General features: G+C 36.7%; 1 protein-coding gene across 2 annotated transcripts in view; it reads right to left on the minus strand.

The window, feature by feature from the left end:
• The window catches only part of NALCN (sodium leak channel, non-selective), a 218,647-nt gene that overhangs the window by 39,675 nt on the left and 159,799 nt on the right, over positions 1–19,173 (minus strand). For both annotated transcript variants that reach the window (XM_062020546.1, XM_062020545.1), the window contains 3 exons: positions 15,716–15,852; positions 13,889–14,030; positions 1,535–1,608 (listed from right to left, as the gene is read on the minus strand). In XM_062020546.1, the coding sequence (XP_061876530.1) occupies positions 1,535–1,608; positions 13,889–14,030; positions 15,716–15,852 (353 nt within the window). The remainder of the gene's footprint in view (positions 1–1,534; positions 1,609–13,888; positions 14,031–15,715; positions 15,853–19,173) is intronic.

Genomic DNA, 19,173 nt, shown 5'->3' on the forward strand with positions numbered 1-19,173 from the left:
AGGTCTAAAGTTCTGAAGTCCTTCAAACTATTTCATCCTTTGGAACCTTTGAAAAATAAGTAGTGAGAAGTGTTCAAGTAACATTCTTTGAGCTAATGCAAAAGTACTACATGCTTTGATCAATACTTCAAAATACTATACCTTTAATGAATATTCTTGGGTCTCTTGCAGACGGTATGCACATGGCCCACGCTTGGCCTCTTCAGGGAGGCATATCTTCCACAACAAAGTGTTTACTCATCTTCTTGCATTCCAGTGTAACACCAATTTGTTGTTTTTATCTATTACTTTAACGAGTGAAAATTCATGTAGTAACTGCAGCAACTGCATATTTTACTATATACTTTTGTTCTTGTTCTCCCTGAAACATGCTCACATTGAATTCTTAGCAGGATGGTTTGCTTGAGTGACACTCTCAATTATAAGCCTCATTCAGCACTGTTTTCACTATGACAACTCTCTACCCTTACTACATCTTTCTATGCTGTCATTATACTTCCATCTAACTTGGGATATATGTCTAAATGTGACCACCTAAGATTCATGGTGAACCCATTTGATAGAAGTTTTAATGTTTCTCTCATCTTATAGATCTAATTCACTAAGACCCTGTTTGAATATCAAGTAAAATGCACTTTTTTACCCCAGCTACACTATTATTCTTTGAGAAAAATATACTATTTTTTAAGGAAATATGTATTAAGTTGGTAAATGAAAATGAATTATTAATGCAACTTGGATAATTCCTGTTTTTTCTTTTCCATGGTTTTTTTTGTGTCCTTACATACATCTCTGAGTAAAAAACCCAAATAATCATTTATTTTTTTAGTGTCTACTCAGTCTGAGAATGCAAATATATATATTTAAAATATATATAAATTGTTGGCATTTCTAATACACCTTATATCAACGATAGTCACTTCAATGTGAAACTAATAGTGGCATGAAGATCTGCAGCATGGCGTTACTCATGATAACTTTAGACAAGAGTCTTGGATATTTAGGCTTGCTTTATCTACTTACGGTGCTGAATACTTACTTGATATGGAATACTGAAATGAGTGATCATTCCAAAAACATTCAGAAAATCCTTCTACAGAAGTCACAGTTTTGTAATCTTCATTGTATATTTCCTACTTGCAATATGATTATTTGTACACTGTGCTTTCTAGCGTAGAAGCCCTGCAAATGTTTATGTGCGTATATGTGCAAGGACTAGGTTGGATTTATTTAGGCAAAATAACACTTTTTATTTTTTATAAAGAGACTTTTTTGGTTCATTTAGAAGGAAGAAGTGGAAAGAGCTGAAACACGAGCTTTCTGCATGACACAATTGAAATAGATACTGAAAAAGAACAATCTCTTGTTGCTGTTCGAGCATAAAATATTGACAAAGAGCAATATACCTTTGATAGTGAAGGCAATAAATGTGAATACACAGCCATAAATATTATACATACAGCAACACTCATGAGAAACAATGTTACAAGAAATCAGATAGTCAAAATAGTATCAAATAATTGTTAACTCTTACCTTAGAATTTTATTGATGGCTGTCTCTTTTTCCAGAAGGTTTCTTGCTCTGATGCTGAAAACAGATTTACGGAGCTATAAAATTAAGGAAAAGACAGTATACTTTTTAATTGCTGTAAAATATAGCATGTGCATGTCACAGCCCAATGAAACAGTGTTTGCACTTGCCTCTGGTCATGAACAGTGTTTTAGGCACATTCTTGTGAACAAGATTTCCTGAACACTAAATGAAAGGATTGAGATACATGAAAAAAGAGGCACTTAATTCCTAAGCAAGTGGTTAACAAACATGGCAAATGAAAGAACAAATCATAGCTGAAGTATTTAGCTAGAGAACTGCACCTGTGATGAACAGAAAGTCACTGGCACCTTTTAAGGCTTAACTCCGTCAACTGTTTAGAGATTGTTATAATGAAGCAAAGACTTGAGAGAGATTTGGGATCTTCTAGCAATATGTGACCTGTTTTTGATCAGTCTGAAATAGAATCTTTAAGCACATCTCTTTAAAACTTTTCATTAAAAATACTAGATTTGTTTAATTGATCTGTGTCTGACCTAAGGATATTAAGTAATAGAAACACTACCTCAAATCCAGAGTCATTTGACCAATAATTTTCCCAGAACTACTCTCAAGACTCAGATCAACTCTGATTCACACAAAGATGTCTTGCTTTGGAGAAAAAAAGCAACCTAGAAAATACCTTAAAACTTGTTGATTATACTAGCTGCCATCAATAAAACGCTTTTTAAGCCATACCTGTAACAGCAAGGTATAATCTCTTTCCTAACTTGCCTTTTTGAGTGTGGCCCTTTTACCCTTTCTCAAGTCCTATTCCATCTCTGTACAATACCTGTGGAAGTAAGAATGCAGATGCTTTGAGAACATCACATTTGTGCATTCCTTAAAACACCTGCAACTTGCAAGCTGAAATAAAGTATGCAATACTTCAGAATGCCATTTGGAAAAGAAAATATTAGAATTTCAGTTGAGATAAAAATAGTTACAGAATTGTTGAATATTTGCATATAAACAAAAATAATTGTTCCATTGCCTGGATATGGTTAACATAAAAATCAACTGAAAACCACAGCAGGAGATACATCATTATATTATCTATTGTGTAGGTGTAAATATCTCATATACAAAAACATATTTGTGTAGGTTTTAACTCATTTGCAGTACCTCAGCACAGGTTTAGTGGATTTATCAGCATGGTATCTTATTATGGATTTAGATATAACTGACAACGGTGAAAGCAATGGCAGCTCTTTCACATCTTTTTTCTCCCAATGTCAGCAGAATCCCAGATAACTGATTTTTCCTCTTATCAGGATTGAGGAAAGAAGCCTCCAAACTGCAGCAGTATCTATCTTTTTTCAAAGTGTTAGCAAATAATTTTTTTTAGGGCTCAACTGGGAACATCAAATTTAATGGAATAACGAAGGTGAAAAACCCGTTGTTTTCATTCAGTTGTTTTTTTCCAGTTACGAGTAATTGTTTTAGAATAATTGCAATTACATCAAATTTCAGGGGAAAAAAAAAAAGTGTGCTGCCTACTAATGTGTTATGTCCACTTATTTCTAGCAACAATTCTCTGCTTGTTAACATTTCAAAAATTGAAGAGATTTCAAACACAGGAAGCCTTAACTTCCTTCCAGATTTAATGTTTGTGTTCATCTGACTTCAGAAAAGAGTTGAGGCAAATAAATATTCCCAAAATTGTTTAGAGCTCCCTGTCTGGCATAGACCACTTCTTTTTGGTGTTTAAAATAGGTATCAAATCAGCTTGGCATTAAGCATGTGGCCCAAGCAGGGAAATTCACTCAGGTCAACAAGGGAACATGCCCAGGAAAAGCTAGAATGAGGAGTCTATTTCTTTTCAAAGACTTTACAGGGAGGCTGTGTGCTTGTACTGATACATTTAGTGCTTCCCTAAGCCAAGTGTTTAATTTTCTAGCACTAGCAAGGAAACACATTTCCAGACAACCTGCTAGCAGGTCTTGGCCAAAGGCTACTGGCACATTCATCTATCAGGAACTGCTGAATCCTCCCTCTAGGTAGGAAAACGGAGATAGTGGTGTGTATTTTGCATAAAAGCATGCTGCTAAATCCCTCAGCTGGAAATAGTTTGACTCCCTGTTTTCACTGTCTTCAATGAACACCCAAGTTGCCTGCTGGAGATTTGCAAGGACAGGGCTGCACTCTGGTACTTGGCCACCACATAGTCAAAGGTGCAATATCCACTGAGCCAGCGAGATGAAGAGAAGCAGTAGGAAAAAGCCTGCTGGAGTCTCAGGAGCCTCTGGCATGGGGGAGAAAAGAGTGGTTTCAAGTTCCTACCCCCAAAGCTGTTCATGAAATGTATTCAGTGATGTTTAAACAAATAAATGCCTAAAGAAGTCATGGGAATGGGGAAAGGGACCAGAACATAGCGTATTACACCAGGTTATTTGTGCAAAGAGTGTATTTACTCTTCCTGCACTTTTTTTCCCCCCAGAGATTAGCTGGGAAACTGCACTTGAGGCAGTATGTTCTTTGGCATTGACCATGGTCTAAGCATGGACTGAGGCTTAAGTGAAGTTTTGAAGGTCAGTTATGATGCTACCTGCCACTGCATTGTGATACAATTTAGGCTGGAGCCAGGTATCCAGTTCTTTAATCAAGGAATACATGAGTGTGTACAAGATCTTATGCTTGGGTGCCTAGGGATCTCGGTGGTCCAAAACGGAACTGGTAATACAATCCATGCACTTCCAGAGACTACAGCTTTTGAAGATGATGGCCCTCATTGCTTTTCAGAACTTAGGAGTACTTTCTTCAGGAAAACTCTAGTGAATTTATCTCTTAAATCGAAAACATCCACAAGCAGTAATATAGGATAATATTTTTAGTTATCTGTAATTGATCTATTTCTCATATTTCTCATATTTAAAGCAGTCAGCAGTCCATCAAAGAGCAACATGCCCTGATGTATGCTGCAGAAAATAAACATTACTGTAGATTCTTAAATTATGTATCCTTACTTGTATATTAGATAAACTAAACTGCTTTGCTTTTAATTTTTCAAATTTGCATAGCACACCAGGCAAATGCAACAGAACTGTACACACAGAAAATGGAGGTGATGATCAGCATTTTGTTTAATAATGTCTAGATGCCATATGCTGGTATTGAAAGACTCTGGCAATTAAAACTTGTGGTACCTGCCGAGTTCTTGGATGTTGCAGAGGAAATTATTAGTTGTGTTAATGTACCAAAGACATTACTTTAGCACATGATGTGAAATTAAGTAAGAACAGTATACTCTACTGAGGTTATTTTAGGGTATATGTTTACCCTGCTGGGTTTTTTATTACAGATTGTCATGTACTGGGAGGACACCCATAGTGTATCTTTATTACCCATTATTTATTTATTTCTTTTTTTATGCAGCCTATAAGTACACTCTGTGCAGAAATAAGTGTCATATAGCTTTCTGCTATAGAGTATTTTTTTTTAAAGCGTAAGACATTCTCCTGAAATCACCTAGCAGCATCTGATTACTGTTAATTATGTTTTCAACAACACATTTTAAAGAACTCCTGCAGGTTACTTTAATCTGTAAGGAACAGCTGTGACAGGTCAGCAAATTACCAGTAATATTTCCCGGATGAAAAGGTTTTCAATGGAAAGCACGTGTTCCTACGAAACCATGAACAAAAGCTCATGTCATCATTCCCACATTTCTTTGAGTTTATTTACACAGCTGTGCCCACAGACACAGAATTAGTGCAGGTAGTGCTTAATCCAGGAACGTTGGCACCCTTCATTGTTGCTGTTGTCAGGACAGACTTCAGGCAAACAAAATGACTCAATCAGTGTGAACTCGATCTGAATGCTACACCTTGTGAAATTCCATTCGTTAAAAACGACAAGGACAAAGCAATAAACCACTATAACTGTTGTAAAGTAAGCCAAGTCACAGAACATTGTTGCTCTGCAAGTGCCACCCGCTGCTTTGAAAAGGTACTGCAGACAATTTGAACGACAACACTAAGTAGCATATTTAAATTTTCCGGGTTTTCTACAGTGGAAAAATAGTATCTTTGGCATAAGATTAAAAGCAGAGCAAAACAGGATGGTACCTTTGCTAGATGGCAGGCAACGAGTACAGCCTAGGTGTACTGGCACAGCATTGCTGACTTCAGGGGATCTATGCCAATTTCTAGCAGCTAACACATGGGTCAGTGGTTTTAAGTTTTGAGAAATGCTATTCATTGTCAAGGTTTTGATATATTTTACTAGCAACACATTTGCAGGGCATGAACCCCAGCAAGCACTGCACAACATAGTTGTTTTGAACCTGACTTTAACAGAGAAATCTATGCTATCAACAGGTAAAAATTGTGGTGATGTAGTGTATTATTTTTATACCAGGCCACTGCAGAGCTGGCAGAAGAGGCAAGCATTGGTGGGTGTTCTGCAACACAAGGTGAGACAAGGTCATAAGTAAATGATGAGATATAAAAGTCTGAAATGCTTGGTAGACAATGGTAAAAAAAAAAACAAACAGAAAGAGGGCATGCAATACATTTTTCTAATGCAATTTCTTAAGTGTTACAAGAAAATTAGAAATTTTAGCTTGGTGCTGTTGACAGCAATCTTTTACAAACAATCGCAAGACTGCGTGAGGATAGTCTTCTGTATCAAGCCAGAAATTCCAAGCAAGGGAAAAAAAATAATCCAAAGCTTCTGTTTCAGTTTGGAATTTGTCAGATGAGAAATTGATAGGTTATGCAGTCTTGCAAAATGAACAGATTGTGGAGTATTATATTGTTATTTAAACATGCACAGCTTCTAGGGAAAATATTACAAGTCAGTACAATAAGCCATATATCAGAGTGATTTTTAAGAAACAATGAGGAAGTATTTGGGCAGGATCTGTTCAAAGCTTGAGCATTCCACTAAATACAGGATATTTTTGTCCCACAGGAGTTTGCTGTGTAGCCTCTCAAATGCAACCAGTATTACTTGTTCAACATTTTGCCTATGCATCTTTAGCTTTAAGAGACTGGACTCCATCAAAATGAATGTGACATAAATACGAAGAGTGATGGAAGGCCAGACTGTAAGCTATTGGTAGGTACCTAACAAAATGTCCAAAAGAATTTAGGCAAGTCACGTGACTAAATCCTGTAGAAATCAGTGGGGAATTTCTTAAGCTCTCTGGAAAACTTTGCTTAATGCCTACAGAATCAAAAAGGATGCAATTACAAGGGTCCTCTACAGATCAGTTAGTCCTTTTTCCACTTTTAAAAGTAGAATTAACTATTTTCATGTGGACTTAGAAAATCTGCCCCTTACCAGAGTTGTCCTATATAGGAAATAGGCCTGCTAAACAGTGGAGAAAGTGATATAACATTAGGTAAGTGCCACAAGGAGTCAAAGGCTGCCCCTTTTGATCAGATGTCTAGAATGAGAAAAGGGCATAATCTCCTTAACTCTTGGGAGTCATTGACCTGAAACAGCCTTAATTCCTTTCGTAGTCCTTGATTGCTGCCTGCCTCTTAAAGAAAGCCATGTTCTTCTAATTATCTGACTACTGGTCTGGAAAGTCTGCATGTCCTTTCATAACCAAGAATCTCTTTTAATTAAATCTGAGAATGTAGGCAAGACTAACATTAACATACTCATAAACCCCTCAAAGACATAAAGGGGTTGACAATAGTTCATCTCAAACACTTGGGGTAGTAGCTCCAGGGAGGGAGATTTCCTCTCTTTCATGCCCTGTCATACCATGGTTGGGTTTTCCCCTTTGGCATATCTGATTATTTTTACCTTCACTGGTTTAATGAGTAGGTTTTTTCATAGAATCATGGAATGGTCTGGGTTGGAAGAGACCTTTAAAAGTCATCTAGTCTAATCCCCTTGCCATAAGCAGGGGCATCTTCCACTAGATCAGCTTGCTCAAAGCTCCATCCAAACTGGCCTTGAACACTTCCAGAGATGGGGCATCTACCAAACTAATGCATGCTCTTTTCTTTTAAAATGCAACATCCCTAAAAATGTCTGTATGTGTTTTATTGAAGAAACATGAGGAATATGATCAGCCTCTTGTGTTTTTATACATCCTCACAGGCTTTGTATCAAGCCCTGGAAATCTTTTAGTGCAAAACTCATATAGTAGAAAGGCAATGCCAGAAAGAAGTGCTGAACTATGGCAGTTTTTGAAAATGGCAAAGTATTCAGTTCCCAGACTTCTTTCTCTTAGAACATGATTGAAAATCGGTCTTTTCAAGGCAGACTTTTGAATTTGCTATGTAGAGGCAAGAGTAAGAAAACAATTACAAAGCATTAGAAGCCAGAGACAGACCACAACAAGAAGGAACATCTTGTTATTAACTGCTGTTCTATCTTCTGTGCTCTGAAGGCAAATATGATATGAGAAAGTGTCTTTGTCTATAAGTTGATTATTTAGCCACAAGGACAGAAAGAGATTGTTACATATCCATCTTACCTAAAAATAAACAAAATCTTTAAAAAAATCTAAATAGACAGAGATTTCCTGATTAATTTTAAGAAAACCTGAAATACATTACTGTATTTGCATATATTAACTTTATTAGAAAGATCTGATGAGAACAGACGTGGGACAAAAATAATCTTCTTTGAAAATCATGACTGTAATGAGCAAGAAAATGCCGCATTCAGAAGACATTCTCATTCCACCAGGTAGATTGTTTTAATGACTTCACTGAATGTTATAGTTAGAGAGATATTGGCAATATACTGTGAATGACATAAATAGGTAAGACTGAAGCACTTGTCTGTGTTTAATTAACAAGCAGTATATGGAAACTAAAGTTATAGGACAGACTTCTACTTGGATAATCACTAAAGGGAGATTAAGTTAAAGTTTGAATGGTTTTTGTTGCTACTTATGCACAAAGTTCTGCAAGAATTACTTTAGAAAAGATGTTGTATTTTCTAATTGGAATTCAGGTGCAATTACAATTAATCAGTTTCTGATAGATTCGAAATTAATGTGATAAAATTATTCTTTCAAATTATTTAGAGAAAAGAATAATCAGGAACAAACCAGAATGCTATCACACTTTTTATGCAAAAATTCTGCTTTGCATTCTAGAATACCCAAAATAAAGTTTAGAAGAGGTTGATTGACTTGAGACTTAAGTTTTTTACAGTAAGAAGTAGAAAATACGGAAATGACAATTTATGAATAAGTATTCTACCCTTGATTCTTTTCTAAGAAGGAAAATACACAAATAAAGTTTATGAGTATGTTTTCATGTCTGATGATTTTCTGAAAGATATCTTGGAATACTTTTGTCTTCAATACTAAATGCTATGTCTTAGAAAAGCTGAAAGGCTATTTCAGCTTTTACAACTACAGATACTTTCTCCAAGGAAAAGTTCTTTCAGACTACTCTCTGAATTTATGTTTTTCTTTTTCCAAGAAATAGAAGAGTTAATGAAAGAAATTGAGCACAGATAAGAAGAAGACATGCTGGAACAAATTGCCAGATTAAACAACATCATCTTATCAAGAATAGGTGGCATGTCTTAGCAGCTCACAAAATCACCGAATCTTAAGGGTTGGAAAAGACCTTGAAAGATCATCTAGTCCAACTCTCCTGCCAGAGCAAGACCATCTAGAGTAGGTCACACAGGAACTCATCCAGGTGGGTTTTGAATGTCTCCAGGGAAGGAGACCCCACAACCCATCTGGGCAGCCTGTTCCAGTGCTCTGTCACCCTCAAAGTGAAAAAATTCTTCCCTGTGTTTCTTTGGAACTTCTGGTGTTCCAGCTTATACCCATAGCCCCTTGTCCTATCATTGGCCATCACTGAGAAGAGCCTGGCTCCATCCTCCTGACACCTGCCCTTTATGTATTTGTAAACATTAACGATGTCACCCCTCAGTCTCCTCCAAGCTAAAGAGCCCCAGCTCCCTCAGCCTTTCATCATAACGGAAATACTCAACTCCCTTCATCATCTTTGTGGCCCTGCACTGAACTCTCTTCAGCAGCTCCCTGTCCTTGAACTGAGGGGCCCAGAACTGGACACAATATTTCAGATGTGGTCTCACAAGGGCAGTCTTACAAATGGACTCTCTATGATGTTAACCAAACATACATCAAAAGTTGTGGGCAATCTTGTGTGTTGAAATTTGGTGTGAAATTGTAAACAGATAAAATCACAAAACTTTCCCAGAGGTATCAAGAGATAATGATTTCTACATAAACCAAATGGTGTTGATCTCCAAGGAAGATCTCCTCATCCTGGAAGGACGAGGCTACTATAATTGAGTTCCATCTCATCTAACTTTAAATAGATATCAGCATATCTAGGAATAAAGGCAAATGTTCTAAAAAAGGGGGTGTAAAGATCAGCCCACTTGCATGTCAATACAGGTCATCATGAACGTATCATCTTGGTGCTTTGACTTCCCAGACAATGCAAAATCCAGAGTGAGATCTGCTGCTCAATATTCATAGGCTTCCATGGGAATAGCTCTGGCTGCCTCTGAGATCAGCTCTCACTTTCTGATCATGACCTTCTGTCATACAGGTACATTCTGCTGTAAGTAGCAAATCAGTGGAAGAGGCATATGGTGTGGGAGGTTGAGCTTTCACAGGAGCTAGACCTTAATGATCTATCTTGCTCCCACAGGAAAAAGGAATGGCTACAAACTTTGCTGCTTGCAGAGCTAAAAACAAAACTCATATACATGAAAGGAAACAGGACGATAGAGAGAATACAAAAGAGAAAGTATGTTTGCTACTATCCAGTTAATCTTACAAATACAGAAATAAGGAAGCTGGCTTGTTTATATTCCTTCAAGTTGACGGAAGATGCTCAAAGCCTAAACTATAAAATAACATACATTAACCACACTTTTGCTTTGTTTTATAATTCACTCCTGCTGTGCCACTGCTGTAAACACACACATGGGCATCACTTGAGCCATAGGAATTTTCAAAGTTCAGCTCATTATCCTGTCAGTTTTGAACTTAAATTTTAAACAGCAACGTGCTGTGTTGTGCGGCCAAAGGCAACTAATCACCAGTTCAAGAGTGTCCTCCTCACAATAATTTTCCACAGGGCTTGCTAAAAGTTGTAAATCTCTTATGACAGCACTCTGATGTGTTTCCGTGCTCTTCTGGTCTTGAAGTTGAGAAGTCAAGGCCAGTGCTCTACAACTAACTCAACTATATTTTACTGGACACCTGATTTGATGTAAACCTTACAGTTGACGGAGCGCTGGAATAGTCTGCCCAGAGGGGTTGTGGAGTCCCCTTCCTTGGAGGTCTTCAGGACCCGCCTGGACATGTTATGAGACCTGATCTAGGTGAACCTGCTTCTGGAGGAGGGTTGGACTAGATGATCTCTAAAGGTTCCTTCCAACCCCTACCATTCTGTGATTCTTTGTCCGCTGAAACTTTCTGTGACTATCCCTCAGGCTCTTGTGAGAGCCACCACAGTGAGATGTCCTTATTTTCTGCCAACTTTTCTTTTTCTCATCCACCCACTCACACAAAAAATTCGTTTCCATATTTCATTTCCAGTTCTCCTGTCCAAGAATTTACTGAAATACTGGTTAGCTAAGGAAATTCCTAGCACACTGTGAATAATTTTCATACAAATGTGGAAATATAAAAGAACATTTCCATCTCTTTCTAAACCCCCTTCTCCCACATCTACAATGTTAATTTAATTCTGTAACTCCCTCTTTTCATTTTTTAGCCCTTTCCTCAGATTTCCAAGATAATATATATGAATGATTTTTTTCCCAAATATTTTAAGAAGGTAATTAAAGAATACAACAAAAATTTACTCCTCTTTTACAAATTAAAACATATCTTCAGGGAATTGGGTAATTATCATACTGAAAGGACTTATTAAACCCATTATATAAGAGAGCAAAAACCAATTTGCATTATTGATAATCACAAATTATAGGTCAGATTGATCTTGAATACAAAACCAACACCATATATAGATATACAATGGCAGATTGTTATAGAAAGAAAAAAAAGAGAATGTTGCTGAAGTGGAAATAAGGGACTATATGTATATATTAAGTACTTCCTGTCACTTCAGCAGGTATGGAATGCAGGAATATTGATATACATCCAGGAGAAACTGAGGGAACAAACCATACTTCAGGCATAACAATGGAAGGAAAGAGTAATGGATGCCTGCAGGATGTCATCTTTTGATTCCATCCTGGTTTTTTGAATCATCTCAGTTCCAAAAAAAGGATGTGAAAAGTTTCTGAAGCCATTGCACTGCCATCAGGAGCAGTGGAAATGCATTCTACTAGACACTGGGATTAGTAAAATGTTTGGTCATGTTTCTTTTCTGACAAAGAAGAGTAAAGTATGCATGTAAGGTTTATATTTAAGTGCAACCAGTCATTCCAAGCTTGTTTTAAGGATAAGGTATTTTTAAGAAGATTTGTCCATAAAAAAGTGAGGTTGCCTTGGCAACTGTAACTGCAGAAAGTCAGAGTAATTACTTTCACAAAATCCTTCCTGGTGCTTTCTGCGTTTTAATGGGAACATGTAAATACCTTGTTTTAAGCTACATTTATCAGAAATACTACTCATCATTGATTCCACCCTCGAGGCACAGGATTCTGAAAGTATGCGCTTAAAGCAGGTTGGATAGTGTGAAACTAATTTGCAAACACTTATTCCAGTTCAAAAATGAAAGTCAGATCATGCTTATTCGCTCTTGAAGGGAAGTGAAAATTTGAAAAGAATGCAGCATTCTGTTTTCATATTGCAAGATCTCATTGAATAAACTGTAGCATGTATTCATCTGTTTTCAAACACAATCACGATTCACTTTTGTGAACAGCAGGCAGAAGGAACCAAGACGGCAATTTAATATATCTAAACTATATTAATGTAAACAGGTCTACCGAATCGTTGCACAACTCTGCGTTGTACAGTGTGGACTTGTCTGTCTGGCTGAGACAAGTTTAAAGTATTTTTTCATCTCTTCATTACATGGTAGAAGTGTACTATGATTTTCCTTGCAGTATTTGAGATCTGTCATTAGCAATATTTGGCACAGTTTTGCTGACCCATAGACTTGCCATTTAAGAACTTATCCAATTTTTTTCCTATGCTTCTTAGAGTAGAGGATGTCCATTTGGGCTGGATTCCTTCCTACAGCCTTCCTTATCTGATACCTAATATTTTACCACAGACCTCCCTTTCAGGCCGTGCTGTTCAGCCTTGGCTTACTGATGCCATAGAACATGTTGGCCAAGTGAATGAGTTCTTGCACTGAAATATGGATGGAAATTAACAGTAGGCTGCAAATTGTCTCTTTTCATTCATTATCAGGAGAGTATTGTTTCCCACACCTGCTTCCTGCCGGTACGAATGCTGCCCTGTTATAGTTGCCAACCACACACTACAAAAGCCAGAGCTGTCCTATGTAACTACACTACTTCCTTTTCCTTGTCTGTGATTCTGTAACTTAAAATGTATTTACAATCCCCCTAATGTTAATATTTAAACAAGCTTCAAATACTTGGTTACAAAAATTGAAAGGACTTTTCTTTTGTCTGTTAAAATATCACTAATAAGTTACACAATGTTACAAGTGATCAGAAAGTGATATTACTGCAGACGCCACTAAAAATCTGGCAAACCAGTATCTTCCATGATGTACATAAAGACTTTTTCTGTCCCTGTAGTTTTGCAAGGTACCAAAAGTCACTCACATTTATTTATGCTGTATCATCATCACCATCATCCCAAGCAGTTCTGCTACTTCTGAAATTTAACCATCCATTCCAGTCCAGCTGGGAAGGTAGCAGCATATAGCATGAGGGGTATCAAATATTCACGTTCAGCATCTGTTTTCTAGAGAGTCCCAGGTCTACAGAGAGGTTACTGTCCTCTAAATAATAAGAATAATTCTTAAATTTTTACTTATCTCCAGTGATTTCACATAGACCTTGCTTCAGTGAAGCATGTTGTCAATGCTGTAACTTTATCGAGGCACTCAAAAATTGCATGTGGTGTTCACAAACTTAATTTTCCACTAGCTTCTCAGTGATTAACAGAAAGACTACTTAAAAAATGGCTTAGTAAGATGGATGCATTGAAAAAAAATATTTATCAAATCCTGAATTTGATAGTCAAAGGAGACAGGAAAATTTAAACCAAATGAGGATCTGCTCTTTCAGGCCAAATTAAATACAGCTTTTTAGCCTGTGTTCAGTGATCTTAGCTTGTGTTCACTTCTAGGTAGTCTGACAAACTGAATAATTTGAGGTCTTTCCTCACAATACTCGAGGAAAGGCATACACTGCCCTATACTCTTGATTTACCTTTTGATCAATATATTTGTTTTCTTCAATTGCTGATCTTTTAGAGTGGTCACAAGAGGAAGAAGATGCTGAAGGAAGTCTTCGTAACAAACAGCTGGTATCTTGTTGCTGGCGATCAATGAACTGCTTCATAAAACTCTCCCTTGTGAAAACAAATGGAAGATATTGATGGATGAAAACCCCAGGAAAAGTTAATATTTGGTTTTCTTTGTGACACATTACAACTCATTAGTACTAAGATGGATAAACTGCAAAAAAAAGTTGTATTAGGCTATAGATGTATAAACGGGCAGAGTGCTGAAAAATGGGATAAATTCATTTATTAAGGTAATCTATAACTGAATTGAGAAGTGGGTGGCTTGCATGTAGTTTCAAAGAAAATAATTTAATTCCATTACATATTTATTTATTTATTTAGTCATCTATTTGCCAGATGAAGTGCTAAATATTTGCAGTGCCTTTTGCAGTTTTCAGCTCCTTTGAGCTCATTAAACAGCAAGTTGTTACTTCAATGTAAATCAAACCCTGATACAATCCCAAGGAAACATACTCTCTGCAAGAAATTCTTTCTTGAAAATTTCAAACAACATCTGTTCATATCACTGCTCTGAGTGCCAGTATTAAGGCACTTGAGCAATTCTGTGCCTCACATATGCCATGTTTAAAACATAGATGCATTTCTTTTTACAATGAATGTACATTTATCTTGCTGTATCTTAAGTTTAGTAGACTTGCCCTATTTTCACTGTAAATTGACTATGTCAAAGCTAATTTCTACCTGGTGAGATAGTTCTACATGGTACAATGGCTTCAGATGCAAAGTGATAGTTTGCTAGTGATAGTTTGAAGTCTGTTTCAGTAGTTAGCATGATCATGTATTAGTCTAGAGTATGCTGGGAAAAACACAGCTAGAAATAAATATCAAAAAGAATAAGACTAGGAAAATAATGCCCTCAATACATAACCAAACCATATTTTGATACTAAAAGGAAAACACCTATGACTGCTGCCTTGGGATTTGGAAGGTTGTTTTTCCTGAACTTTTTGACCAGCATTATTTCTTTCATTAGGCTATGATGATACAAACCAGTTGCCTTTGCTTCCCTGTGAGTTTAATCAAAAGAAATGTAACCTCAGGAGACCTAGAACAACAACAGCCATCTTTCACACCACCCTCTCTCCCGGCACGTGCTCACTGAGGATATTGGAATGGACATGGCCAGAGGATCTATTTGGTCAGCATATACTTGCTGGAGCAGCCCTTGAATGTCAGTAAGATTTTTTTGGGACTATGCCAAGAATAACTGCACTGTAACTGATGATCTAGTAGCCACCCTAGTGTCTGATCTTTTGTTAAGGTGAGTTTTACACGAAAGTGGTAACTATGTAGAAACAAAGAAAGGATAAGGTCACCACAAAGTACCTGCCTATGTTGTCCCTTTTAATGATTTGCTGCCACTTGACCTTATCTTTGAAAAGCTACATGAGAATCGATCAGACTGCTAGTTGCCTATGTCAGCTGAGAATCTAAAATCCAAATGGATTGGAGAAATGACAACATATTTTTCAATCCTACTGTACTTGTGTTGATTCTGGTCACTTTAGTTGCTTTCATGAATCTCTTATAAGGAGTGCTAAGATTATTATTTTTAACCAAAAATGAATTAAACCAAAAAGTCACATCCTTTCAATGTCAATGCTAGTCTTGCTGCATTTCCGATTTTCTGAACTATCCGCGAAATCCACAAATGAAACAGTTAAATATTTTAGGTGCTATGTGGCATCAGACAAGTGTACAGCATACAAGCAAAGGAATTGTTTCAATACCTTATTTTTGGAACTGTGAAGTCTGAAGGAAGCTTGGAGATTTTCACCATTTGTGGCCTGTTTGGAAATTTTTCAAAGATGCGTAGACGCAGTGGAAGCTTCTCCTTTGTATCCGCATTTGCTTCGCTTTGCTTTAGCTGAAAACAAGGAATTTTTAAAAAAAATGACAGAAAGGGAAATTTTGCTCTGTTAAACCTCAGCCTTGTTTTTCAGAATCCAAATAAGAACAGTAATCATTTAAAGAAACAGAAGATGGCAGCAAAGAACTACAGAGGTTAAATCTGACACACACAAGTTTATTGGTGTGCTGTGCTAGAAGCTAACACCTAACAATACCATGTCTTTAATTGAAAGTCATAAAATGGGAGGACTGCTAATACTTAAAATTTTAAAATATGAAGTATATTAGTTTCCTATTCAATATGCTTATTTCTATATTTTCTTCACAGATCTCTAACACTTGATCAAGCAAATAAACACCCGTGATCTTTCTTTATTAGGCACAACTTTCTGTGTATGCTGACAACTCTTTGATATTCAAATAGAAGACAGCATTTTAAAATGGAGCAATTTTGAACTTATCCAGCTCTCAGAACATGAAAATAACAGGAAAATTACACTTAGATAAGTATTATAAGTAATAAAAGACTCAAAAGAAACTATTTACATCTGCAATTCTGATACTAAGCTGCAGCAAATCACATAAGGAACATTTATAAGTTTCCACAAACAGTTCTTCCACAGAATATCACACATCTAAGTACAAGAAAGGCAGATACATCTATGTGGACAGATGACAGCTAAATCTAATGACATAAGATAAAAAAGATATGATATGGAGACATGACTCCTGAACTCTGAGTACCTTAGGTAGCAATTCAGTTGTGTCTTTGCTACAAAACACAAGTCCAAAAGAGTCAGAGAAATTAATTTTTGCATTTGTTTTAAATGGTATGTGTATTGCAGACTATTTCAATAAGCATACATCTAACAGATTATTTCAGTTCTCTTTCTCCCACCTGATTGTGTGCATAGGTTTAGGAGCTTACATTTTAAAACAGATTTTCACCATCAACACCTGCAAGGAGTACTGCTGATAGACATCAGCTATGGATTTTTAGCAGGTGCAATTGTCCAGAAAATCAAATGGAGTTCTAACTCTGATTTGCACTTCCTAGTGAAATGCACGCTCCCACAGTATGCTATAGAAGGGCAACTGCTCTGATGCACTGTCATGCTACCAACAACATCACCACTTTCAGCCATAGGACAGCTTAAACTGAAAATCAATTCATACTCAGTTGGATATAAGTTGTCATGTGGACTGAAAACTGAAGAGCTACAAACAAAGGCTAATGATTAATGGTAAAGCACTGAGTCAGAATAGAAGGGGAATATTGCATAAATCTGTATTATGTCCGGTCTTATTTAATTGCTTTATTAATGATCCTTAAAAGGAATAAATGATATTAATGAAATTCACTTGATATTAAAATGTGAAGAGTTGCAAATGCCATGTTGGAAAAGGAAAAGAACAGATTTAGAAACAGGGACAGGAAATAAAAGACCGAAAAAAATCTAGAGCAAGATTAAGAGCAGAAATTAAATCAGAATTTGTACCTCAGTACAGCATCAAAAGGCCAATTTGGCCACCATTACCAGCCAAAGGCTACGCTCACAACCAATCTATGTCTGTTAGACATTATACAGTCGTAGAAAACGGTACAGAAGCCCACAGCTCCTCTCTGTGCTGCTTTGAAGAGACCATACTTGAGTACGCATTCACTTCTAAACACAATTTTATCAGTCTCACACTGACAAAAGCTGGACTCGATCTTAAAGGCCTCCTCCAGCTGAAACGATTCTATGATTCTAAGTTAACAGTGCAGAAGACAGTCATGCAAACCAACTGGGGCCATACATAAAAACAACTCGATCCAAGGAGAAAAAAAGGAGAGAAAGACAAAAGGGGCCCAATATTTACAACTGCTATAACTGATAACAAAGTAAGGGGAGACAATGTAACTTTATAGAAGAAATATTTGAAAACAAATTATTTCAAGAATATAATAGAGCATCCCAAATATAGGAAAGAGAATATGAAATTAAGAAAGGGAATTTCTAGGATAAGAATAAATATTACTATATTTACAGAGAAATCTCTGAGTTCAGAACAGATCTGAACTGTTCAGAGAGGTCTCTGGAGGGAAGTGTCTCATCATTTCAAATTCAGACTAGACAGAACCCTTGAAATGCCAGAATATTGCAGAAAGAAATTGCTGACAAGGAAAGAAGTTTTCAGGGCTTTTCTGCAACACTGTACTGTTGAAAAGCTTTGGGAAGGGGTGATTTTTAGAGAAAAAAAGTTTTCACCTTTTGCCACTTGCTTTTTAATAACAAGTAATTGTATAAATATGCAGATTTTGGCAGGGACAATGTCTCTTACAGCTATGGACTTCTGTTTGTAGAAGTCGGTGTATGCAAAACAGAGAGCATATGACAGATTGCAATGTTGTCTGAAGTCTCAGTTCAGAACAGATCAGGGGGAGCTTGGAAGCAGAAAACCATTTAGTTCAAAAGGTAAGCAAGGGAACTGCAATATCCCTTGTCTAAACAGGGGAATGATTCAAGATAGGCTTAAAAATAACTTAAAGTCAGAGCAGTTCTATAGAATATCTCCCATTACTCATGCTGTGATAATATTACATATTGGGGAGCGTGAGGCATTTAGCTTCACTGAGTTCTTCTCGACGCGCTTAGAGTGTAATTTCTGCTCCACACGACATATGTCCTATTTTGTATTGCTGCTTAAAGCCTCTACATTTCAATTTTATTTCATGATAACAAACACATATATTTTTAAAGGTACAGGATTCTGCTGCAATGTGGCAATGATGGTGCGGAATGCTTCAAGTAACAGTTAAACCCAAAATAAAATATCAGGACATTTTCTCTATGATTTGTATTATTTATTAATTATTACTGTTACTACTGGCAAGAAAATACACACTGGTCTGATCTGCTCTGCATTGCCCTCATCTCCAGCACAGAAGAGCCTACTAGGAACAGTTCACCAACATTCTGTCAGCCTGGCCTGGTAAAATTCTCCGGTGGCTGCTAGAACAGTAAAACACATATACTGCTGTAAAGCCATTGAAGGAATTTATGTCTATTTCCACTGCTTCCATGGTGCTTGAGTTTACAGGGGTAGATTTAACGACACAATACATACAGTACAACTGCTCTGAACCTAGATCAGAAGAACTTATCCAAATAGTACATAAGCACTGAGGAGGGGCAGAGAGGAAATCTTAATTTGAGATTCCAGTGGTAGCTAGAATAATATGTTTGGATACAGATCCCTGAAATCCTATCTCCCCCTGATATGCTCACATAATTATCTTAGATTAGTATAAAAGGCAGCTGTGAGAAAGGTAGGGATATTGCTGAAGTGAGCA

The sequence above is a fragment of the Colius striatus genome, chromosome 1 (genome assembly GCF_028858725.1).
Source record: "Colius striatus isolate bColStr4 chromosome 1, bColStr4.1.hap1, whole genome shotgun sequence".
NCBI lineage: Eukaryota > Metazoa > Chordata > Aves > Coliiformes > Coliidae > Colius > Colius striatus.